The sequence below is a fragment of the Rattus rattus genome, chromosome 14, assembly GCF_011064425.1.
Source record: "Rattus rattus isolate New Zealand chromosome 14, Rrattus_CSIRO_v1, whole genome shotgun sequence".
In the NCBI taxonomy this organism is placed as follows: Eukaryota; Metazoa; Chordata; class Mammalia; order Rodentia; family Muridae; genus Rattus; species Rattus rattus.
Window position 1 is genome coordinate 43,156,689 of NC_046167.1, and position 25,604 is coordinate 43,182,292.

The 25,604-nt window shown below is 43.2% G+C and overlaps 1 protein-coding gene across 11 annotated transcripts in view; it reads right to left on the minus strand.

Moving 5' to 3' along the window:
- The window catches only part of Carmil1 (capping protein regulator and myosin 1 linker 1), a 279,741-nt gene that overhangs the window by 131,873 nt on the left and 122,264 nt on the right, over positions 1–25,604 (minus strand). For all 11 annotated transcript variants that reach the window (XM_032884200.1, XM_032884196.1, XM_032884194.1 and 8 more), the window contains exons 5-8: positions 13,638–13,759; positions 2,021–2,118; positions 1,612–1,682; positions 1,349–1,422 (exon numbers count right to left, since the gene is read on the minus strand). In XM_032884200.1, coding sequence (XP_032740091.1) covers positions 1,349–1,422; positions 1,612–1,682; positions 2,021–2,118; positions 13,638–13,759 — 365 coding nt within the window. The remainder of the gene's footprint in view (positions 1–1,348; positions 1,423–1,611; positions 1,683–2,020; positions 2,119–13,637; positions 13,760–25,604) is intronic.

Genomic DNA, 25,604 nt, shown 5'->3' on the forward strand with positions numbered 1-25,604 from the left:
CCTAAGTTTCATTCTGAGGACTTGTAAGCAATTAATTCAGTGGGTGAGCAGCAATTCTCAGCACCACAATGTATAAGCTCCTAACAGACCCCAATCATTAAGGATGGAACACAGAAATGAAGCACCGAAACACCTCGAGTGTTGTGCATTGAAGCATCCCACAGTATATTCCTTTTGCAGGCCATATGACTTCTAAGTACAGTCCACTTGTTAGTGGGGATTCACTTGGATTCACATGTTCAAACCATTGCCTAATGCTAAAAACACCTCCTTTTGGCTTCATTGCCATTTGCACATACAAGAGCAGAAAAGGTAAGGCAGCGCCTGTCATTCTCTGCGGCATCCCCCAACTGTCACATGTTTGGTCTTAAATGTCAGTTTTGTTTTCCAATGCTCTCGATGAAGAAATATAAGCTGCTCATCCTAGGATATCTAGATACCTGCACGGATCCCTTTCAATATTCTGTGTTATAAATAGGAAAGTATACACAAAATGCTTCTCCAGTCTCCCAAAGAGATAATTGTTTTTGTACAAAGTATGAATTAATGGGAGTTGTAGCAAAAATAGTTCACTTTCAATGCATGTCAAAAAAAAAAAAAAAAGACATTGTTACTCAAACTAAGGAGAAGCTGACAATTACTCTAAATTTAACAGGTGAGAGTCACTTCACAGCACTCACATGCCACATCTCAGTATGTATAGTGGTCAGAAGACAACCTCTGGTGTTGCCCTTTGACTGTTACCTTCTTTAAACAAGGTAAGGTGGCTTGTTTTAACTGCCAGTTTGCCACAGTCTACAATCACCTAGGAATAGAGCCTCTCTGAGGACCACCTAGGTCAGGCTGGCCCGAGGGTGTGCCCAGGAGGGATTTTCTTAATTTGGCTAATGAGCTGTAAAGACCCACTCTCAGCATAGGCACCACCAACTCAAGCTTTGGGCCCAGGACTGTGTAATAGCCAAGCAAGCTGCTGAGCTTTAAACAGAAGTGGACTCATTTCATTCTGGTCACATCAACATGGCCGGTGGGAATCAAATCTGAGACCTTTTCAGGAGTAGCATGTACTCTAACTGGTGAGCTCCAGCTCCAGTCCCTTAAATGAGCTGTTATAAGCTATGTCCAGAGTAAATGGCAGGATATTTTCCAAACATGGACTTTAGCCTTGGGTGCACAGAGGCTCAGATAACCTCAACGAGTTATCTGTGGCAATGGGAAATGTTAGAGTTTGCTCATTGCCTTGTAGAAGGATTCTCAGAAGGTTACTTTTGTCCCTAAGTGACATACATCGAAGAGTGACAGCCCTGAGAACAGGAAAGGGACAAAGGAAAAGGAGAAATATGGGGTTTACCTGTGCTCGAGATGACTGAAGTCTTGTAAATTTAATTCCCTGGTATCTTGTGTCAGATAAATTGTATCCACATCCTATTTAAAGCAAAAGTCAGTTAGAAAATTAAGCTGTGTACAAACAGAGAAGCCAGACAGCCACAGAGAACTGGATGTGGACATAGGCAGGTTTTTGAGTAATAGTTGAAATGGATAAAATAAACAAGATGAGCGGTAGGGGAGGGGGAAGGGAAGGGGATGCTAGTACATTTGGGCAGATTTACTTACCCACTGCACTTCTTCCCTGTACGAAAATCCCAGCCAGTCGCACACACAGGCATACATCTGAGAAAACCCACCTGAAGCATGAAGCAGAAATGTTGGTATCGACAGGTTTGCAGCAAAACAATTGTTATACCACAATTTTACAGCTTCAATCTGGCAGCAGTTGGCAATCAGATTATCTTTCCCATCTAGAGAAGCAGCAAGGATTCTCCCCAGCTCCTTTGGGCATATGCAGCAGGCTGCAGCGGGGGCTTAAATATAGGACTTCTGTCCACCAATCTAAAGTCTGTGCATGCTAATTACACCTTGAACTAATTGTACTTCTACAGTAGCATACCAGGAATAGACTCAGCTTCCTGGCAGGGGGATGGGCATCCAATCCCTTACATTTTAGTTAAAAATGCATGCTCACCACAGGGGCCTGGCTCAGCCAAGGTCTGGCTGTCCCACAGGGCCTGGAGACTGGCCAGGCGCTCAGATGGCTCCATGGAGACTTTCTTCATGATTCTCCTGAAAGATTAATGCCAACGACACATTTCAAAGTTCATGTTTTGGGAACAGTATATAGATTTTATTTTCCACTATGCCTCTTTCGTTTGCTTTAAATAAAGATGGGTCACTCCAATTATGGCCAACACTATACTTTGACTTGCTTCCTCTTGAAGATGCGGGCATTAAAAATTATGTTCCATGTTCTCTGATGCAAACATTTTGTAAGGATACTTTAAAAATAGTGCTCTAGGGTTAGGGGCAATGGGTATGGCTCAGTTGTTAAGTGTTTGCCTAGCATGCAAATCTCTGGGTTCTGTCCCCAGTGACACATAAGCCAGAAGTAGCTGAACACACCTGTAATACCAAACTTGGAAAGTAGAATGAAAAGAATACCAGAATAATCTGTATCTACGCTGTGAATCTGAACACACCATGAGACACTGTCTCAAAGAGTAAAAAGTACTGTATTTAATGAGTTAGTAATTGAACTTCTACCAAATACATGTGCCCAGCTTTTAAGAATTAAAGTACAAATCTCCCAAGTCCTTCCACACTGCCCCGTGCAAGTGTTCATCAGGAGATGGATCTCTTGTGGTAGCAGATCCTTTGGCTCTGTGCTACTGGACCTGAGGTGATCCGAGGTCCCACTCCTTCCATTTCTTCCTCCTTGAAACATAATAAACCTCCTGCCTATTCACACAGTGCATTAAAATGTAGCCCAGTGCTGTTGACATTAACTCCACAGCTAACAGTTCACATTGCTCTTGCAGAGGGCCGGAGTTCAGTTCCTGGCAGCCATACTGAACATCTCACAACACCTGTACCTCCAACTCCGGAAGATCCACCACTGGTCTCTTCAGGCACAGCATACATGTGTGCAGACACACAGACACAAAATTAAAAACAATAACAAAAAAATGAAACCTGCCTCCCCAAACTGTCATTATTCATACTTAAGAAGTGATAAAATAAGGAGACTCATATCTCATAGGGATTCTGTGAGAAAGAAATGAACACATTACTTAGAACAACAACAAGAACATGGGAGATTCTCTAAAATGTTAGCTGATCTTGTTAGCATGGTCACATCCTGATGATTTAATTAGTAACTTCTGAATTGATCCAAAGATTGGTTATTGTGCTAGGACTACTTCCAAGTATTCTGTGAACAAAATCCACACACCCACACACATACAAATATATGAATGATATATGATATAATATATATGATGTATACTAGATAGATAGATAGATAGATAGATAGATAGATAGATAGATAGATAGATAGATAGATAGAATTTTGTTTACTGTTGTAAGGTTGTTTATTTTGAGCTAGAATTTTTACTAAATGACCCTGGCTATCCTGAAACTTAAGACATTGACCAGACTGGCCTTGGACTCAGATCTACCCACCTCTACTTCCTGTTTATTGTTGTGATGAAACACCATGCACAAAGCAACTTGGGAAGGATAAGGTTTGTTTGGCTTACATTTTCACAGTTTCCCAAGAAAACTTTTCAAGTGCTGGGATTAAAGGAATACCAGTCAGTTGTGATTTAAGTGAAAAATGCCCTGAGTTAATGAATTTGAATTTAAACACTCAGTCCCCAGTCAGCTGTGTGAGGAGGGTCATTTCCAAGGCTGGGTTTTGAGTCTGTATAACTTTGCTCCATGTACTTCCGGTTCTTTCTCTTTCTCTCTCCCCCTCTCTCTCTCTCCCTCTCTCCCTCCCTCCTTTCCTCCCTCTCCCCATTTCTCTCTGCATGCTGTTAGGAATTAATCTTTCAGCTTCCTGTTCCTGCTAGTGTTGCCTTGCTTCCCTGTCATTAGGAACTCTCCCTCTGAAACCACAAGTGAGAATAGACTCTTCCTTCTTTAAACTGCTTTGAGTCATGGTATCTTATCACAGCAACTAGTACATTCTCCAAGCTAGCAATTTATCAAGAAGAGCAGACAGGCTGGCAATGGTGGTGTACACCTGTATCCAGCACTTGAGAGACTGAAGGAGGATTAATAAAAGTTGGAAGTGGAGTTGGCCCACATAGCAGGTACCAGGCTGAGCTGTGCTACACAATGCCATAGTGAAACCCTGTCTCGAGGAGAGGAGGTGGGCAGGCAATGAATGTTGGAAGACACTAATACTATAGGAAAATGTTAATGTAAGTAGAGAACAGCACTGCATCTTTTCTCCAATGGGGGAGTGCTCGCAGCATCCTCAGTGCACACCACAGCTGAGAAACATCCGGAATGTTCTGAGCAGAGTTCTAGCAGTACTGAAAAAGTTTCAGATCTTAGAGCACATTGGATGCAGAATTCGCCAGTTAGGAATGCTCAACCTGGACATATTTGCAAACTCGAAGGAAGACACAAAGACCATGGGGGAGGACAAGGACAGCAGTGAGCCTGCAGCTGGAACAAACATGTTTCAGACAAAGGGAAGCGTGTCTGTTCCATAAGAAAGCTCAGGCCCAGAAGAGTCTCTACAGTGCAGAACAGTCAGCAGAGACAGAGAGCCAGAGGAGTCCCAAGGAACTCAGCACTAAGCAGGGCGCAGGGCATAGGCCGCAAGGAGTTCTGCCAGTCAGACTAAAGAAGTTAAGAACTCTGGATTTTATTGTCAGGCAGTGAGGTGCCTGCCACAGGACACCACACAGAGAGGAAGACTCAGGCGGCCGAATTCTGAAATCTTAATATGGGAGGACAGGTGAAGGACACAGGGGAGGACAGTGAGAAGAACATCACAGGAGCAGATAAACATCTTGCTGAAAATGAAGGCCACGTTTGTTTGTTGTTTGTTTGTTTGTTTGCTTGTTTTTCAAGACAAGAAGCTGAGTAGCTAAAGACTTTCTCCTGGAACCTCCTGGGGCCCAAACATTTAAAGAGAAAAGAACAGCCTTCCAGGAGTGCATGTCAAAGGAACAGTGGAGACACAAGCAAAGCCTTCCTGCAGGGATGGGCACTGTGGACCTGGTAATTAAGGTGTAGAGAGAATAGAGAGGAGAGAATCAAGACCTGTGCAAACATGAGACCAGTGAAAACGTCAAATCCAAGGCCCAGCGCAGAAGCTTACACCTGTAATCCCAGGACTTGGGAGGTGGAGGCAGGAGGATCAGGGGTTCAACGTTATTCTCTGCTCTGAGGTGAATTCAAGGCTGCCTTTAGTTACATGAGGGGAAAAGAAAAAGCCCAAACCAAGCAGTTCCGAGAGAGCGACAGTAAAAGGACCAAAGGTTATGTCATCAAAAAAGGCTGACTAAATGACTAGAGCACCATGGGAACAGATGCTCCAAATGTGGGCGGTGCCACAGTCAGGGATGGGGTCCAGGTAGAGAGGTGGAACACAGGTAAAAAGGGTCTAGTGACTTAGAACTAAAACATAATTTGAGTGTGTCCCAGTGAAATCAACCCCCGTGCTGAAGGAACTGGGCTGAAGCGCTTTGGTGCTGTTTCTGAGGCTTTGTCATTAGGGCTTTTTGCATGTGCACAAATAAAGCCAGCCAGTCTGCTTGGCCCCTTCTGCATAAAGCTGTCTCTATTTCTGCTATTGCTTTTTTGTTTCTTTTCTTTTTTTTCTTCCTACCATGTAACATGCTCCATGAGGACCTACATCTTCACCAGATTTTACCCTCCAAAAAATGAGCTTAACCAACCTCTTTTCTTTGTAAAGTGCCCTGCCTAAAGTCCTTTGTTACAACAACAGAAAATGAATTATGCCAAAAAGCATTCTAAGAACACAGAGGAAAAAAAATAAAATAAGCAGACTTAGCAAAGGCTTCTACTCCAAAAGCAGCACAGAATGCTCCTACCCAGGGGAAAGGGGAGGTGAGTAGGAAAACAGAGGCAGCTGGTACAGGAGTCCCCATGAGCCACCGCTCAGCAGAAGCATCCAGCTGGGCTCTTTCAAGCAGCTCCACTTTTTAACAGTTATCACCTTCCTTTTTGCTGAGATGTCAGAAGCCAAAGGAGTCTTGCAAAATACGTGCATGCATTTCCATAAGCGATAAAGAGCTAGGCTCGCAGAAGGCAGGAACTGTTGCATCTACTCTAGCTTTGCGTGCTGTGAGAGGAAAATCCATTGACATGTTTTCTGCCTTCAGCTAAATGACAGCAGAGCAGCCATGTGCATCCCAGCTCACACACACGCCAACAGAAGCATCAGCCAGACACAGCATTTGCTGTGAGTGAGAGCAGGTGTCCTGAGTGACACACTCATGTCCTAGACTCCTCATTGGCTCGAGGAATGAACCAATGGTGGGTTGGATGTGTTCAATTTACATGAGATTCAAAATTGCTGTGTGTGGTAAAAACAAAACAAAAACAAAACACCCAGTGAACATAACAGTTCTTCACGCATGCCTCACAGTAAGCTGTTGGCATGGAAATATCTGAATTATTTTAATCCATGGAAAACAACTGAATTAAAACTCCAGCCCAGTGTGAATCCAAAGAAGTAACCATCTTCAACAGTTACCATTTAAGGAGAGAGAGAGAGAGAGAGAGAGAGAGAGAGAGAGAGAGAGAGAGAGAGAGAGAGAGAGAGGAGGGAGGATGAAGGGCAATAGTGTGCGTGCACGCATGCACACACACACACACACACACACACACACACAGTTACCACATTTGATGTGGAAGTTAGGGGACAATTTATGGGAACCAGTTCTATCCTTTCACCTCACATCAGCAGGCTTGGCAGCAAGTGTTTTTACCTCTGAGCCCTCCCGTCAGCCCCAGTCCATGCTTTCATGATGTCATCCCCAATAGCACATGCTGTCTGCTGCCACATTGGAAAGTAAGGGAATATCAGACTGTTAAAATACATTCTTTTCAGGGAGGGGAGGTTGTTTGTGGTTTGGTTTGGTTTGGTTTGGTTTGGTTTGGTTTGGTTTGGTTTGGTTTGGTTTTATGAGAAAGGGTTTCTTTTATGCAGCTCTGGCTGTCCTGGAACTTGTTGTATAGATCAGGCTGGCCTCCAACTCAGAGATCCACCTACCTCTGCCTCCCAAGTGCTGGGATTAAAGACCTGTGCCACCACCGCCTGGCAGCAAAACACTTTCTTTTCCATATAAATTCCTCTTAGGCCATTTTTCTTTAAAGTAACTACATTTTACCCCCAGATCTTCACCAATGTTTATCTCCATAGAGAAACTCACAGCATCATTTTGTTTAGTCGCAAAGAGTACTGTTGTAATACACCAAGCTTAACAGCCAGTCCTCAAAAGTATCACACTCATGAAAGAATCACGAAGCACGCCAAAACCATATTACACAGGCACTGTGCGGCCATTACCTTGTATGTCAATAAGGAAAACAGTTGAACAACTTTTTAAATGAGGAAATATAGAATTATATTTAGGTAAAGCCAAAAATTCAGATTTGGAAATTAAAATATTTTTTTTTCAAACAGATATATTGGTGACTGTTCTTTTGTGTTTTTGTTGTTTTTGTTTGGTTTGGTTTGTGTTTGTTTGGAGACAGGTCGTGCTGCTGTGTCAGGCTGGCCTTGAACTTTGAACATCTACCTCCATTTGCAGAACACTGTGACTGCCTCAAGCTTGAGGGCAGCTTGAGCTACAGTGTTCTGGGGATTTCGGAGAGAGCCTCTTATACATTAGGGACCAGGGACCAAAGAGGAACAAACCTGGTGACAGCCAAACAGCTTAAAGGTAAAGGAGACAGTCATGGGCAGGCATAGCCTGGAAGTTACTCCTCTTACCTTCTCACGACACATGTATTTAATTCAGCTCTCTCCTGTGCTTGATCACATCCTGCTCAGTCACACTCTACTTTTCTCTCATTGTGCTCGCTGGAGCCATGGGCTTTAAATATCACCCATTTTCAATACTGACAAACATTGCCTAGAATCCCTCAGAGCCCTCAAGCAGTTCCTCAAAGTAAAACTTCTCTGAGAACGTCTCCACTCGCTCACTCCTGAGTAACCTGGACAGTCGCAGTAAGCCTATGGAGGGAGTTTCAGAGTCAAACATAACAGGGCTAGTCAGGGAGGGAACCTTCATAGAAAGAACTGACAGTGCAAGCATCTGTCATATTCTGAAATAAGCTGAACATGAGGTAGGAAAGTAACTCTTCTGGGCCAGACTATACAGTTTCTGCTTTATCAGGAATCGAGCCATCAGACAGTTCCGCAAGGCACAGATAGAGCTTGAATTATACATATACTGCTATCAGTGTGGAGGGCCGCTTGCACAGAAAAGCAAGGTCACCAGACCAGTTACAGAGATGCTTCAGTGGAGAAAGCCACATGGTCTGAACTGAAGCAAGGGAAACAAAAAGAAAGACAAAGGACTCAGCCAAGACTTAGCTAGCTGACAGCATCAAGAGCTTGGTAACCCATGGCTCCCTTTTCATGAGACCACAAACAACAAAGCCACTCTTTGGGTCATAGGGACAGGTTTTACAGGGTAAGATAAACAGCTCTTTGGGGGCAGATTGAGTGTAAGTAGCTTGAGGTCACACCTATGGAGATGACTGCCAAGCAGACTGAAGGGGAGAATGCAGGTCATGGGCAGGGGAGTGTCAGGGATTATGGAACCAATGCTATATCAACTAGCTACAAATGGGCAGCTATACAAAGTTCCATTGAAAACACTATTCTGTACAAAATGTTCTCTGGAAGGAAAAACTAACAAAACACAAACAATACAACAAAAACAACAAAAGGGCTGGAGAGATGGCTCAGCAGGTAAGACCACTGACTGCTCTTCTAGAGGTTCTGAGTTAAATTCCCAGCAACTACTTGGTGGCTCACCACCATTTGTAATGGGACCGGATGCCCTCTTCTGGTGTGTCTGAGGACAGCTATAATGTACTCATCACATACACAGTACATATCAAATAAATAAATCTTTAAAACAAACAAACAAACAACAACAACAAGAAACACATCTAAATCCCTTAAATTGGAAATATTCCCACACTTGAGTGAGGTGGAAATTTCTGGTTTCTTTGGAGACTCAGTTGTGTCATGTGATGTTTTTCTGTAAACTCTCTTATGAAAAGATGTTTCGTTAAGAACAGATAAACAGTGTTTTTCTAGAAGCAGCCTGGAAAAAGGGCACATGGTGTTTTGCCAGAGCAGATGCTTGAAAGAACACATGTTTGGAAAGGGACATGTTGGAAACCCAACAGACAGTGGGCAGCACTGTGTGGTACTGCTGCACCTTACCACTCTTTGCTGGTCATTATTTGTCATAACTTCATAGAGAGAAATGCACCAAAGAACTCCTGGTGGTGTTCTGGCAGCCTCTTGTAGATTGGTTTTACCCCAAAGAACAATTTTTGAACAGGTCTGCATCCTCCTTTGCCCTATTAACCTTTCCATCCCACTATCACAGGTGGGTGGTGGGCTAGAAGGGAGGTTGCAGCATGTAATTACCCTTATTAAAAATGGTTTGGAAAAATATAAGCCTACGCCTGAACTCCTAGGACATTAATAAACAGATAAAATGTACTGAAGAAAATGGAGGGTCTCAACCCAGCATATGGAAGCCTAAAGCAGATGTTGATTTTAAAGTTCAATGCCAGCCTTAACTACATAGTGAGACAAGAAAGGAAAGGTTGGGGGCGGGGGCAGAAGGCAGAAAAGAGGGGAGCGCTCAGGCTGGGAGGAGGGATGAAGAGAGGCAGGAGGAAAGGAAGGAGGGAGGGAGGGAGGGAGGGAGGGAAAGAACCATAGAAACTCTGCTCTGAAGAACTGCAAAGTTCCAGGTATCCTAAGCCCTTATTAAATATGATGCATTTGCTTATTTCTTCAGGGCTCGTCTGCCATAAAGGGAGAACATAACGAGGAAACGTGTATAAAGAACGTGGTTAAAACAAACACCCAGACAGAGAGATATTTGGGAAAAGGAAAGGAGCTTCTCTCAGGCTAAGAAGCAAAAATGCCACAATTAACAACTGCTTAAGGCCTTTCTCTCTTCCCAGCTGAAACCCTGAGATCTTCTGGGGATCTCAACAGAACCCTCTGTGTAACCCTAATGGTGCCTGACTGTACCTTATCACATTGTAATACAATCAAGGCGGTGCCAAAGCCACACTATCCTCTCACTATTAAAAACAGAAGGAGGGGTGAAAGGTTTCTAAGCAACCTTTTTTTTTTAATAAATTTTTCCATTTATTTTTATTTTATGTGTTTTGCCTGTTTTATGTGTATTTTACTGTATGTGTTTTGCTGTTTTGTTTTATGTGTATTTTTATTTTAAATGTTTTGTCTGAACGTATGTGTGTCTGTGGTACCAGGACAGTGGCCATAAAAGCAAGAAGAGTGTGCTGGATCCCCTGGAACTAGAGAGACTGTTTGTAAGCCACCACATACGTTCTAAAATTGAACCTGGGTCCTCTGAAGCAGCAGTCAGTGATCTTAACCACTGACCCACCCCTCCAGCCCCTTTTGAGATATAACTGAAGAGTCACCAAAATGTGAGGTGTAGCAAATCCTAAGACCTTAATCACTACTCTCCAATGGAGCAAGTAGCCACGCTTATTCTTTCTCTGAGCATCTTTTTTCTTAACAGCTGTGGCTAAAATTCACATTTAAAATGCCTTCCTGGGCTGACAAAATGGGTCAGTGTGCTTGCTGCCAAATCTGATGACCTGAGTTTGACCCCCAGGACTCAGATGGTTGAAAAAAGAAAAGAAAGAGAAGTTAACTCCCACAAGTTGCTCTCTGATCTCTGTATATATGTGTGGTACACACATGACCCTCCCATCTACCTCACATATAAACCCACAAATAAATAAGTAAATAAGGACATATTAAAAAATTAAAGCCAGACTGGGAGGTAGAACCTGTGGCAGAGTGAGTACCTAGCACCAAGGAGGCCCTGAGTTTAAACCCCAGCGCCACTACTGAAACTTCTTAATTTTAAATGCGTTTTAATAAAGCTCAGTCTCTGAGAAGCTCACACTCACACCCTTGTGTCCGTGGGTGGTGGTGGTGGTGGTTGTTTAAAGCACCTTTCTTTCACTAAAACCCCAACTTGCTTCAGAGTAGTCCTGAAATTCTTTTCTGTATCAAAGGAAGCAGTCCTTGGCTTGCTGAAGTTGAGGTCTCTAAAAGACAGCTCATCAGGCTGCCGAGGGTGACAGAATAGAGCAGTCCCTCTGTTCTTTCACTCTAACAACACATCAAGGGAAAGTTCAGGCTACTGAGAAACTCATGTTTCCCCTGCACAGCCAGTCCCCTGATGTTCCTGAAGTAACAGCCAACAGGAAAAGCAGAACACCCCCCACACACACACACACACACAGCAAACAAACAACAACAAAAACTAGGCACAATCAGAGCAATGATTCCGTTGGATTTGACAGCCTGCAACACTAATTGGACAGTCCCAGTCGGAGCCATCCGTGACAGCAGGATGCCTCTAGGTAGAGATCATGGCAGCAGCTCCTTGCACAATAGTGACTGTAACAGTGGCGCAGCCACTAGACAGTTTCAGACTTCCAGGCTTGACTCTCCTCTGGCAACATTTCTTTGTACTTGCTACTCTACCACTTCTGTGAAAGAAAGGAGCCACACTTGAATGGAACTCTTGTGGTCAGTTTGGGTCTCCCTTGTTCCTTAGGGATTGGCAGCTCTTCCCTGATTGGTCCAATTTCATACCTAATTTGCATACCACAGCACTAATAAGGGCACACCTGGGTTTATGTAACAGGATTCAAGGGTTCTAAACGGTCAAACTCTTGACATAGCTCCTTGAAGAAGAAGCGGAAGACTGCTTCTGCCTTCAATGACCTGCTGAAGACAGACTCCTCCCTTGCAGCTCCAGTGCCCAAGACCTGCAAGCAGCAGGCCCAGGTAACTGGTTCCTACCTCAACCTCTGGCTTGGCTACAAGCAAAGTGACTGGTTCCTGAGTCAGCCTCAAAGATTCGACTTGCAGCTGCAAACAGGAATTTGTTTCTGCTGGGCACCTACTGTTTCTGGCCCTCTAGACCTGCCGCTCCAGCCCCATTCACCTCCAGCTTGTGGGAGCTCTATCTAACACTCCTAAGGCTTTCCTGAGTGTTCTTGCTGTAAATTCTAATCTCCCACTGTTACATTGAGATGCCAGTCCTGCCTGGCAGCTGGCTTCCTATTAGGATCAATTATTAATTCTTTGTTAATAAAGCCCTCCTTGGGTCACCCCTTACTGTCTGCTCACTTCATCCTTGGACAGAAGTTGGTATGAAGGTGGCAGGAATGTTCAACCTGGCAGAATCAACTGTCTTTTAGTGTGTCTGGAAACCACTTCAGAGGAAGTTTCCCTTGCTGTTTCTCCCTACTGCTGCTGTGACTCACCCAGCCTGCCCTGCAGGCCTGTGCTTCTGCAAGCATGCACATTGGGACAGCCAGCAAGTGCTTTTCTTGAAAACACTCAAGATTTGAAATATGTCAGGCAGGAGGCAGGGGATAATCCCAGATTCCCTTACCCTGTCCCAGCCTGAGGTCAGGCATACAAGGCAATCTGAGCAACCACCTATCCTGAGTATGCTTCTGAATGAAACCACTGGAGACAGAGGGCCAGGCTCCCCATTAACTTGTCCATGAGGGGAGGGAAAGAGAACCTGCCAGAGCCTAGCAGTTCCCCTGAGCACAGAGCAACTGAAAGTCCATAACCTCAATGCCCTCTTTATCCCCTCGCTGTGAAGATAAAAAAGATTTGTATTCCTAAAACTGGCTTATCTTCATGTTCCAAAAGGGGCAAGAATTGCCAGAATTTCTCTCTCACTACCAGGAAAGATGTACCACAAATCACCATATTTATGAGGCTTTAGCCTCTCGGCACTCCTCATGGGCATTTCCCACAATCTGTGGAACGCATCCTCCCATCAGAAAAGCAACTTAATTAACTTGCTGATATACTCCACCCCACACCCCACCCCCAACCCCCACCAAAAACCAACCATGGGGTCTGTTTGCTAAGCCAGGAGCATGGTGACTCGTGCCTATAACCCTGTCACCTGGAAGTTAATGCAGAGGATGGCTGAGGGTCCTGGACCAGCCTTGGGCCACTTAGTAAGATGCCCTCCAATCCCCTTCCTGTCGTCCCTGACCCAGAAAAAAGGAGTTGGAGGGAAAAAAGGAAGAAGAAAAGAGAGGTTGCAGGAAGAGGAAGATAAGGAGGCAGAGGAGGAGGAAGAGGAGGAGCTAAGGGAGGAGGAGGAAGAGAAGGAGAAGGAAGAGGAGACAAAGGAGGAGGAGGAAGAGGTGATGGTTATGGTGATGGGGGAGGGGTGGTAGTAGCAAGTGGTGAAGACAATAAAGAGTTGCCACTGATGGTCCAGTGATGGTGGGGGTGGTGCTATAGTACTGGTGATTGTTGTGGTGGTGCTGGCACTGGAGGCACTGGAGGCACTGGTGGTGCTGCTGATGGTGACAATGAGTGCAGTGATGGTGGTGATGATTGTGGTGCTGGTGGTAATGGTGGTGATCTAAGAGGTCTGAGAGAAGACTTAAAAGGATAAGAACAAGAGGAAGGCATTTTCACATTTGGGAATCTGATGAAGAACAAAGACTGCTGCTCCACAGGGACTCACAGTGGGGAAAGGCCCGGAAATATCCTCCGCAAGCAGGTGCCTATGTGAGCCAGCACATCACTCACGTCCTCCGGTGACGCCATCTTCATGGACACGTTACACTTCTCAGTTTCCACAATCATCTGCGAAAACAAACAGCACACTTAACACGGATCCCAACTTCTTCCAACAAAGTGATGTGTGTAAGAAGCCTTTCAATGGTGGGAATATAAACTGGCACAACAACAATGTGTGTCCTCACAAACTAAAACCCTAACCACCATGTAACATAGCTGTACCACTCTTGGGAATACACCTGAAGGTGTCAACCTATCACATACTTGCTCATCCTTGTTAATTGCTACAATATTCTCAATAGCCAGGAAATAGAACCAGCTTACATGTCTGTGGTAATTACTTTTAACTGTCAATTTGGCACAGCTTAGAAACACTAAGGAAGAGAATCCTAATTTAAAAATAGAGTGAATCAGACTGGGCTGTGAGGACATCTGTGGTGCATTGTCTTGATTGTTAACTAATGTAAAAAGAGTCAGCCTACCGTGGGTGGTATCAATCCCTAGGCAGGAATTCCTGAACAATATACAAATGGATAAGTAGACCTAAGTATAAGCAAGCAAAGATGGATTCATTTATTCTCTACTCTTGACAATAAATGTGAACAGGGAACTGATAGGGACCAAAGTCCAAATTGATGGCAACAGACCTCCCTAGTGACATCCATACTCAAGTCCGAATCTATCCTGAGAAACATCAGCCCAACCTTGTGCTAGCTCTGAGATCATTGGTTTGTCACTTCTTTTTTTGTTTTAAGTGTGTTTTTAAAGAGAAGAAATCTTATAAAATGCTTAAATAAAAGTTAATAGTCTTTTTACTAGAAGCAAAGGGAAATTCATATCATTGTTTAAAAGTTAACCTGTCTACACAGAGAGAAACCTGCCAGGGAAAACACTGAAAACGGGAAGGTAACAAACTCTGCTAGGCTTCATGGCGAAGAGCGAGCTATAGTCACTAGAAAGCTGAAATGTGTTCCTAGTACCAGAAATGAGTTTAAATCCACCTGAAAAGAGAGTGAGCCACAAAAACAGGTGACTTGCTGATGATGGGAACCTCTCTCAAGAAAGTCACTGATCACTTTCCTACAAGATGGGACTTTGTAACTCTCCAAGTAGCCATCACAGTATCAAAACACCCTAAGCATTTGCTCCCTGTTGTCACTCAAATGTACATAAAGGGAAGCAGAATTCCATGTGCAGTTAGCCAGGGAGAGTAACAAGCAATGCTCACTCACAATATGCTTTAGATTTCCATAAAATTAGCCAAGCTGAAAATAAGAGTAATTTCAATCAATGTATGTTTTGTGAAGGAAGAAAGAAATGGAAAATATGTTTAAATAACAAGATCCAGTCATGATCCTCACTGTTAAAGCTTTTTCACAGAAACTTCGGAATGATAGCACTGGGTACCACCTAGCAAGGGAGGGAAGAGGAGCTTCAATTTTAACTCTTAACACAGTGTTCAAGAAATTGGTAACAGAAGCTAACCTGCTGGCAAACACTTATAATCCTGGCATGGGAGGCTGAAGCATGAGGATCGCCATGTTTGAAGACAACTTGAGCTATGCACTAAGATTCAAGTCTGAGCTATAGAATGGGACACTGTCAAGAAAGAAATGTCAGGGTTCAGGGAAGAGAGAGAAAGGAAGGGAGGAGGGAGGGAGGGAGAGAGAGAGAGAGAGAGAGAGAGAGAGAGAGAGAGAGAGAGAGAGAGAGAGAGAGAGAAGAGGCTAATGAGACTGTCTGAGTTTGTTCCCTAGGACCCACATGATGGAAGGAGGAAACCAACACACAAAGGTGACTCTGACTTCCACATGTGCATGATGGCATGCATCTACCATGCTCATACAAGGGTGCACAAAAACACAGTCATAACTAAAATATAAAATTAATAGATTTTGAAAGACACAAGCGTGGTAGTGCACACCTATAATCTCATCACCCTGAAGGCTGACCATTATAAGTTTAAGGTCATCTTGGGATATACATGGAAAGATCATGATGTAAATGGGAGAGAAGGAAGAGGATAGGACAGGGAAGCAGGAGACGGGGGAGGAAGAAATTCTCTAGGCTAATCCAAACGTGTCCTGTATCCAGTGGTCCAGGAGAGATCCTGATCCTGGAAAAAGATAGCAGCCCAAGTTCCCAGGGAAGCTTTGTAGCTGGCTTCCTACCAGACACCTCTTCGTCCATGAGGATGCTAAGTCAGAATCTTGCTGCTGAGCATTGGGCTCCTTTGCTTCACAGGTAGAAGCTTACTTCTAAAGCCAGAGCATGCAGGACGCCATTGTGCTTCTGCACTTGACACCTGCCCCCAACGCTTGGTGATTACATTTCACATCCTCACTTCTATTCAGTTCAGTCTGAGTGCAAGGGATTCATAATTAGCCTATTCTAATTCCACTTGATCTTCACACATAATCATCCCTAATTTCGAGGAACTGGATAGGATGACAGGAAAGAAAAAGGGCAACAAGTGGGGGAAGAAACAGCCTTCAAACCCAACCTGATTGAAGGAGCTTACAAAGCCCTGCTGGAGATGTCAACATCTCTGCACAATGTACAGTCTGCAGCAAAGCCCTCTCAGTGGAACCACTCATCACATCTCTGCCTTAAAAAAAAAAAAAAAAAAAAAGCAGAGCTGTCTATCAGTGTTGGCTTTCCTCTGCTCCGGGCTGAGCAGAATGGTCAAATACTTCACAGGGCAGAATTCCTACCCTCAGTCCCCATTTAAAACAGTAACTAGGAAAGTTCATAAAGTCCTAGGTTTGATCTCCAGAGGCTTAGTTAAAGTGACCAGAGATTATAAGATACCATCTCTACTCCCGATCACCAATCCCAATGTAAGCATCCTAAGGGCTGAGCTACAGCCTCTTCCTTTTTTCCTATTTTCCATTTTGATACAGGATCTTACTAAATTGTTTGGGCTGAACTCGAACTCACTCTCTATTACTGACAGGTCTTGAACTTGCCATCTCCCTGCCTCAGCATCCTGTAGCTTAGATTAATCTACTGGGCCAAGCTATAGGCAACATTTTTTTTACTAAACCACAGTCAATGAACTTATGGGGTGGTTTTGTTTCCTCTAACAGAAACAAAATGAAGTTGGCTTTTCTGTGTCACTATGACCCAGCAAACATTTTACTTTGAAGACAACAGTTGCTGACCTGCAGATAAAAGTCTAAAAAATTCTATAGTATAGAAGTATAAGACCGTAAGTACAAAGGGTGCGGTAACATCAACAAAACTTGAAAATAACACAACACCAGCAGATACCACTTCCTCCATTACCCCTGCAACATATTTATATTAAAAAAAAGCAACCAAACTTCAGAGGGGCAGACACGCCTAGGAAGCCAGAAGAGACTACACTCTGCCAACATTTCAGACTCCAGAGGAAAACACCTAACGCCATCTGGGAACCTGATGTACAGGGGCTCCGGAAAAAGGCAGAGCAAGCCCTCCTGGTTGCCTCCCTCACGGAAAGCTCAAAAGCAGACCCCGACGAGCAACTTGAGCTTCGGGAGCACAGGAAGACCAACTTTTCTGCTCCAAGCGACCTGCCTGGTGGACTCAGGACACACAGAGGCAAAATTCCTCTGGGACTGGACACTTCCGGTTTTTAGCTGGAGCAAGAATCTCACTGATCCCGGCCCACAGCTCCCTACTCCCAAACCCCTTGGGAGAGAAAGCTCACCCACCGGACAGGTCAGCACTGCTGAGACTGCACAGCGGGAGAGACCACCAATACTGCCCAGCCCTGCCCATATTACTGGCCCAAGAGGAAACTGGATAGGGCCTCTGGGAACCCGAAGTCAGGGGCACTGGAGCAGCAGGTCCCCCGCGGTCCAGACACCATCCTGACCTGAAAGGACCCATCAACAGCTCTCTGGACCCAAATCCCGTGGGAGGGAGAGCTAAACCTTCATGGGGGCAGACACGCGTGGGAGGCCAGAAGAGACTACACTCTGCCCACATTTCTGACTCCAGAGGAAAACACCTAACGCCATCTGAGACCCCGGTGCACAGGGGCTCCAGGAAAAGGCTGCACAGGCCCTCCTGGTTCCTGGCATCACAGAGAGCTCAAAAGAAGCCCCTTCACAAGCAAATTGAGCCACGGGACCACAGGTGATACCAACTTTTCTGCTCCAAGCGACGTGCCTGGTGGAATCAGGACACAGTCCCACAGGAACAGCTGAAGACCAGTAGGAAGGAAAGATTACACACCCGAAAGCACAACACTCTATTCCCACAACTGGCTGAAAAAAAAACAGGAAAACAGGTCTACAGCACTCCTGACACACAGGCCTATAGGACAGTCTAGCCACTGTCAGAAAGAGGAGAACAAGGTAACACCAGAGACAACCTGATGGCCAGAGGCAAGCACAGGAACCCAAGGAACAGAAACCAAGACAACATGGCATCATCAGAGCCCAATTCTCCGACCAAAGCAAACACTGAATATACAAACACACCAGAAAAGCAAAATCTAGATTTAAAATCACATTTGATCATGATGATGGAGGACTTCAAGAAAGACAGGAAGAACTCCCTTAGAGAAAGGCAGGAAAACATAAATAAACAAGTAGAAGCCTACAGAGAGGAATCACAAAAATCCCTGAAAGAATTCCAGGAAAAGGCAATCAAACAGGTGAAGGAATTAAAAATGGAAATAGAAGAAATAAAGAAAGCACAAAGGAAACCAACCCTGGATATAGAAAACTAAAGGAAGAGACAAGGAGCCGCAGATACAAGCATCACCAACAGAATACAAGAGATAGAAGAGAGAATGTCAGGAGCAGAAGATTCCATAGAAATCATCAACACAACTGTCCAAGATAATGTAAAACGGAAAAAAAACTACTGGTCCAAAACATACAGGAAATCCAGGACTCAATGAGAAGATCAAACCTAAGGATAATAGGTATAGAAGAGAGTGAAGACTCCCAACTCAAAGGACCAGTAAATATCTTCAACAAAATCATAGAAGAAAACTTCCCTAACCTAAAGAAAGAGGTGCGCATAAACATACAAGAAGCCTACAAAACTCCAAATAGATTAGACCAGAAAAGAAACTCCTCCCGTCACATAATAGTCAAAACACCAAATGCACAAAATAAAGAAAGAATATTAAAAGCAGTAAGGGAAAAAGGTCAAGTAACATATAAAGGCAGACCTATTCAGAATCACGCCAGACTTCTCACCAGAGACTATGAAGCCAGAAGATCCTGGACAGATGTCATACAGACCCTAAGAGAACACAAATGTCAGGCCAGGTTACTGTATCCAGCAAAACTCTCAATTAACATAGATGGAGAAACCAAGATATTCCATGACAAAACCAAATTTACACAATATCTTTCTACAAATCCAGCGCTACAAAGGATAATAAATGGTAAAGCCCAACATAAGGAGGCAAGGTACACCCTAGAAAAAGCAAGAAACTAATCGTCTTGGCAACAAAACAAAGAGAAGAAAAGCACACAAACATAACCTCACATCCAAGTATGAATATAACAGGAAGCAATAATCACTATTCCTTAATATCTCTTAATATCAATGGCCTCAACTCCCCAATAAAGAGACATAGATTAACAAACTGGATACGCAATGAGGACCCTGCATTCTGCTGCCTACAGGAAACACACCTCAGAGACAAAGACAGACATTACCTCAGAGTGAAAGGCTGGAAAACAACTTTTCAAGCAAATGGTCAGAAGAAGCAAGCTGGAGTAGCCAAGCAAATTAACCAAGCAAATAAAAGATCTGTATGATAGGAACTTCAAACCTCTAAAGAATGAAATTGAAGAAGATCTCAGAAGATGGAAAGATGTCCCATGTTCATGGACTGGCAGGATTAATATAGTAAAAATGGCCATTTTACCAAAAGCGATCTACACATTCAATGCAATCCCCATCAAAATACCAATCCAATTCTTCAGAGAGTTAGACAGAACAATTTGCAAATTCATCTGGAATAACAAAAAACCCAGAATAGGCAAAACTATCATCAACAATAAAAGGACATCTGGGGGAATCACTATCCCTGTACTCAAGCAGTATTACAGAGCAATAGTGATAAAAACTGCATGGTATTGGTACAGAGACAGACACATAGGCCAGTGGAATAGAATTGAAGACACAGAAATGAACCCACACACCTATGGGCACTTGATTTTTGACAATGGAGCCAAAACCTTCCAATGGATAAAAGAAAGCATTTTCAGCAAATGGTGCTGTTTCAACTGAAGGTCAGTGTGTATAAAAATGCATATTGATCCATGCTTATCACCCTATACAAAGCTTAAGTTGAAGTGGATCAAGGACCTCCACATCAAACCAGATACACTCAAACTAACAGAAGAAAAAGTGGGGAAGCATCTCGAACATATGGGCACAGGAGAAAATTTCCTGAACAAAACACCAATGGCTTATACTCTAAGATCAAGAATCGACAAATGGGATCTCATAAAACTGCAAAGTTTCTGTAAGGCAAAGGACACTAGCAATAGGACACTATGGCAACCAACAGATTGGGAAAAGATCTTTACCAGTCCTACAACTGATAGAGGGCTTATATCCAAAATATACAAAGAACTCAAGAAGTTAGACTGCAGGGAGACAACCCTATTAAAAAATGGGGTTCAGAACTAAACAAAGAATTCGCAGCTGAGGAATGACGAACGGCTGAGAAGCACCTAAAGAAATGTTCAACATCTTTAGTTACAAGGGAAATGCAAATCAAAACAACCCTGAGATTTCACCTCACACCACTGAGAATGGCTAAGATCAAAAACTCAGGTGACAGCAAATGTTGGCGAGGATGTGGAGAAAGAGGAACACTCCTCCATTGTTGGTGGGATTACAGACTGGTACAACCATTCTGGAAATCAGTCTCGAGGTTCCTCAGAAAATTGGACATTGAACTACCTGAGGACCCAGCTATACCTCTCTTGGACATATACCCAAAAGATGCCCCAACATATAACAAAGACATGTGCTCCACTATGTTCGTAGCAGCCTTATTTATAATAGCCAGAAGCTGGAAAGAACTCAGATGCCCTTCAATGGATACAGAAAATGTGGTACATCTACACAATGGAATATTACTCAGCTATCCAAAACAATGACTTTATGAAATTCATAGGCAAATGGATGGAACTGGAAAATATCATCCTGAGTGAGGTAACCCAATCATAGGAAAACACACATGGTATGCACTCATTGATAAGTGGCTATTAGCCCAAATGCCTGAATTACCCTAAATGCACAGAACACATGAAACTCAAGAAGGATGACCAGAATGTGAATGCTTCACTCCTTCTTTAAAAGGGGAACAAGAATACCCTTGGCAGAGAATAGGGAGGCAAAGTTTAGAACAGAGACAGAAGGAACACCCATTCAGAGCCTGCATACATATACAGCCACCAAACTAGATAAGATGGATGAAGGAAAGAAGTGCAGGCTGACAGGAACCGGATGTAGATCTCTCCTGAGAGACACACCCAGAATACAGCAAATACATAGGCAAATGCCAGCAGCAAACCACTGAACTGAGAACGGGACCCCCGTTGAAGGAATCAGAGAAAGGACTGGAATAGCTTGAAGGGGCTTGAGACCCCATATGAACAACAATGCCAACCAACCAGAGCTTCCTGGGACTACGCCACTACCCAAAGACTATATATACATGGACTGTCCCTGGGCTCCAACCTCATAGGTAGCAATGAATAGCCTAGTAAGAGTACCAGTGGAAGGGGAAGCCCTTGGTCCTGCCACGACTGAACACCTAGTGAACATGATTGTTGGGGGGAGGGTGGTAATTGGGGGAGGATGGGGAGGGGAAGCCCCTATAGAAGGGGAGTGGGCAGGGTTAGGGGCATGTTGGCCGGGAAACCAGGAGGGGGAATAACAATCAAAAAATAAATAAGAATTATTCAAGTTAATAAAGATTTAAAAAAAAAAAAAAACCTTGAAAATAAGATTTCTATACCCCAGATTTCCACAAAGAAAAGGGAAAGAGCAATAATTAAGGCAAATTTCAGTAATCTGGTAACATATTAAATGGTAAAAACAGCAATGACAGAAGTTTAATAACCCCAGAATGTTAGCAAAATTCATAATCAAGGTTAGATAGTAGGGAATGGAGAAATGAAGTAATAGTTAAAGGCACCTGCCCTGCAGCTCTTCTTCAGAATCCAGATTTAGTTTCCAGCACTGCCATAAACTCCAGCTTGAGAGGATCTAATGCCCTCCTCCAACCTCCAGGAGGCATCTGCATATGTGAGCATTCATATTCATTCTCTCTCTCCCTCCTTCCCTCTCTAATAAAAATAAAATCTTTACTTAAAAAGCAAAACAAGGGGTTGGAGATTTAGCTCAGCGGTAGATCGCTTGCCTAGCAAGTGCAAGGCCCTGGGTTCGGTCCCCAGCTCCGAAAAAAAGAACAAACAAACAAACAAAAAAAAAAAAGCAAAACAAAACAAAAAACAAATGGAGGACCGGAGAGGTGGCTCAGTAGTTAAGAACAATGACTACACTTCCAGAAGACCTGTTCATTCCCAACACCCACATGGTAGCTCACAACTGTCTATAACACCAAGATCTGACACCTTCACACAGACATACATGCAGGCAAAATACCAAGGCACACAAAAGATAAAGTAAACACTCCCTTAATGGTCATGTTGCAATGCAGTCAGAGGATGTCATTGTCCTCATGACCTCACACAGACTAGAGACTCAGGGGACTTGAGGCTTTCAAGTTACTGATCCTCCCTTGGGGTAACATGGGTTACTGAGTCTCAACCTTCAGAACACAGGCAACCAAATTGTGTACTTGATTTAAAACAAACAAACCACTCAGATTTATTTAATCCTAACTGCCATAAATGTTGTTTGTGTATGTGAACATATGTGCAAAGGGTTGGGGGGGGCCACAAGGTGACAGCGAGAGACAAGGGTGAGGCTACTGATAAGGCATCTGTACTTTACAAACACACTAGAAGCCACTAGTATGAAACACAGTGCGGAGTGAACACCACTAGGGACTGGAAATTAGGTCTAACCTGTAAGACTATAGGACCGTGCTATTGTCTCACTCTCAGCTCATCTCCCAAGCACACATCACTGGGTAATGCTCACAGAAACTCTCAAGTGCTGCATGTCAGGAACTCTCTGTGACGGAAAAGATCTGTGGCTGAAGCACACAGCTGCCTACCTAGTCCTCGTACGTGGACAGCATACTAAGGTGACAAGACTACAGCTTATGGAATGGTGAACTCCTGAGGCCATAGGGGAAACTTCATCTTGCTGTGCCAACAACTTCTTCATAATTAAATACCACAGTCAAATCATACTTTCACTATACACTTGGCATTAGCATTTACTAATGCCCTCTGAATCACAAACAGACATTCCTCAATAGAGAGCAGCCTAGGATGACATCACCATTCCGTCACTCATGAGTGAAGACTCACTCCTACATGGCAAACATATGTTGCCGTGAGTTGTTCTTTTCTTTTTCAAACTCTAGCTTCGGAAAAACCATAAAATATTGCTCTCAGATGAACTATGGAAAAATTCCAAGTATTTGTATGTAATCTCAGCTGTCATAAATGACAGTTTTGACTGTTTCTTTTTAAGACTATTACCAATAGCCAAACAAACACAAGCGGTTAAGAGGTAAAACTTTTATAAAAATAAAGATCAGAGGAAGAACTTATGTGACAGAAAAGCAATTCAACCAGAGAACAAGTTTTTTGAGATGATCAATAAAATAAATGTCTAGTAAAAGTAACCCATCCGTATCAGTAATGATTTCTACAGATGCCACAAGTGAAGCCATTCAGGGAGGAGTGACATCACCTCAGAGCATAGACAACTTCCAAATGTCTCAGGAAGGATTAATGCTAGTTCTGGTCTCATAACGAGACATACATAACAGAGACTACTTCTTAGTTCATACAGTAACTCCATGACCATGCTAACGCAGATTGGAGAAAGAAGAGAAACTGGAAAATGGCAATCTAGTATCTCAAACAACAGTGCAAAAACTCTTTCCTAAAGTTTAACACATAGTATATGTGTGTAACCTAAGTGGGATGGAGATATATATATATATATGTCTGTCTGTGAAAGGCTAATAGATAAGATGATTTTTTTTAATTAAATGTAATTTAATAAAACTAAAAATGCATACTTGTAAAAAATGATGGAGATGATAAAGGGAGTATAGCTACCAGGTTACTATAGTAAGATAAACACAATATAAAAGCAAAATCGGGTTGGGGATTTAGCTCAGTGGTAGAGCGCTTGCCTAGCAAGCGCAAGGCCCTGAGTTCGGTCCCCAGCTCCGAAAAAAAGAAAAAAAATATATAAAAGCAAAATCAATTATATTTTCAATAAAATCGGCAATATTATATATAAAAAGGTAACATGTTCTGACTCATGGGGATTGTCCCAGGAATGAAAGATTCCATATAAATTAATTAATTAATTAAATTAAATAAAATTCCTCTTGGAAGGGAAAGGAGAAAATCCTTAAAAATAATCACTTCAATCTCAGGAAACAGAGAAAAACATTGGAGAAAATTCAACACTGGTGCTGATAAAAACCCAACTACGTATAGAAAGGAATTCTCCTAACTAGGTACAATCATCCCCAGAACAAATCTACAGATAATGTCATATTTTGTAGTGAAAGAATGAATCTCCCTTAGAGATTAGGAAAGAGGCAGGAAGATCTGGTTGGGCCACTTCTCTTCTGCATTGTCCTGAAGGTGCTGGCTCGGGTTACTAAGGTCTGAGATTTGATTCTACTCCACCTGGAAACCAATGGCTTGACCTGTTTCTGTTCCACAGATGCTCCAAGGAGCCAGGAAGCTCCTTGTTGACAAAGTTAATGAATGGCATAGCAAAGAGGCATGGGCACCATGATAGGCTCCCCAGAGCTCCATGTTCTACAAGAAGGACATGGAGAGATTCAGATGGATGCCTCTGTGTACGTGTTTGTGTATGTGTACGTATGCATATGTGTGTGTCCACTCTACAGGAACTATTGCGTATATGCAGTTTCCTGTTTTCATGAGAAATGGTAAGTAAGCCTGGTCTTTCATAGAAAAACATTCCTTCTTTTCACAAGGTAGCTCACTGCAAAAGAACTTTGGAAAATGTCCTAGGTAAAAAAGAAGTCAGTGTACTGAATTCTGAATACATCCAGCCAGCTGTGTAGGAGCGTATACATTCAGGAGTACCTCCCCGTGGGAGTAAAGACAAGGAAAGAAAAGCTAACCATATTCACATAGATGATGATACCATCTCTCTAGGAAACAATGGAATCTGTAAGAAACGCTGGCCTACCAGGTGAGCATAGTACGGTGAGCAGAATGTGAGACCAAAATGCCAAAGTCAATTATTTATATCCAGAATATTGTTTTTAAATGTAGAAAAGGGGGTAGAAAGACCCTATTTCCTGTTAAAAAGGCAAAAATAAAAGAGACTTTATCTATGTTCAGGAGGACATAAAAGGAACACTAAACACACAGCTTGTCTCTTTAAAGAAAGATGCTTGCCTGTTTCCCATCCAGAGTGCTGGGAAAGGGTGTAGTTTACCACCTGGTGATCCTTTGCTATCTGTAGGGACTGGCTACAGAATATCCCCCAGAATATGTTTGACTCTCCCAGACTTTCCCCCCACAAATCTTGAACATTATTTCTTAGTCCACAAAACACATCCTTATGAGAGATGCCACTTGTACTTTACAACACCATAAGAAACTCTGTTATCCCAGAGCCAAACCAGTCTTGATTCCCACGGGCAGCATGTTTATCGTAGTCATTCTCCCTAGACTCTTATCTTGAGCATTGTTTCTGAGTCAACAGAACCCATCTTTAAAGAGTTTCAATGTAAAGA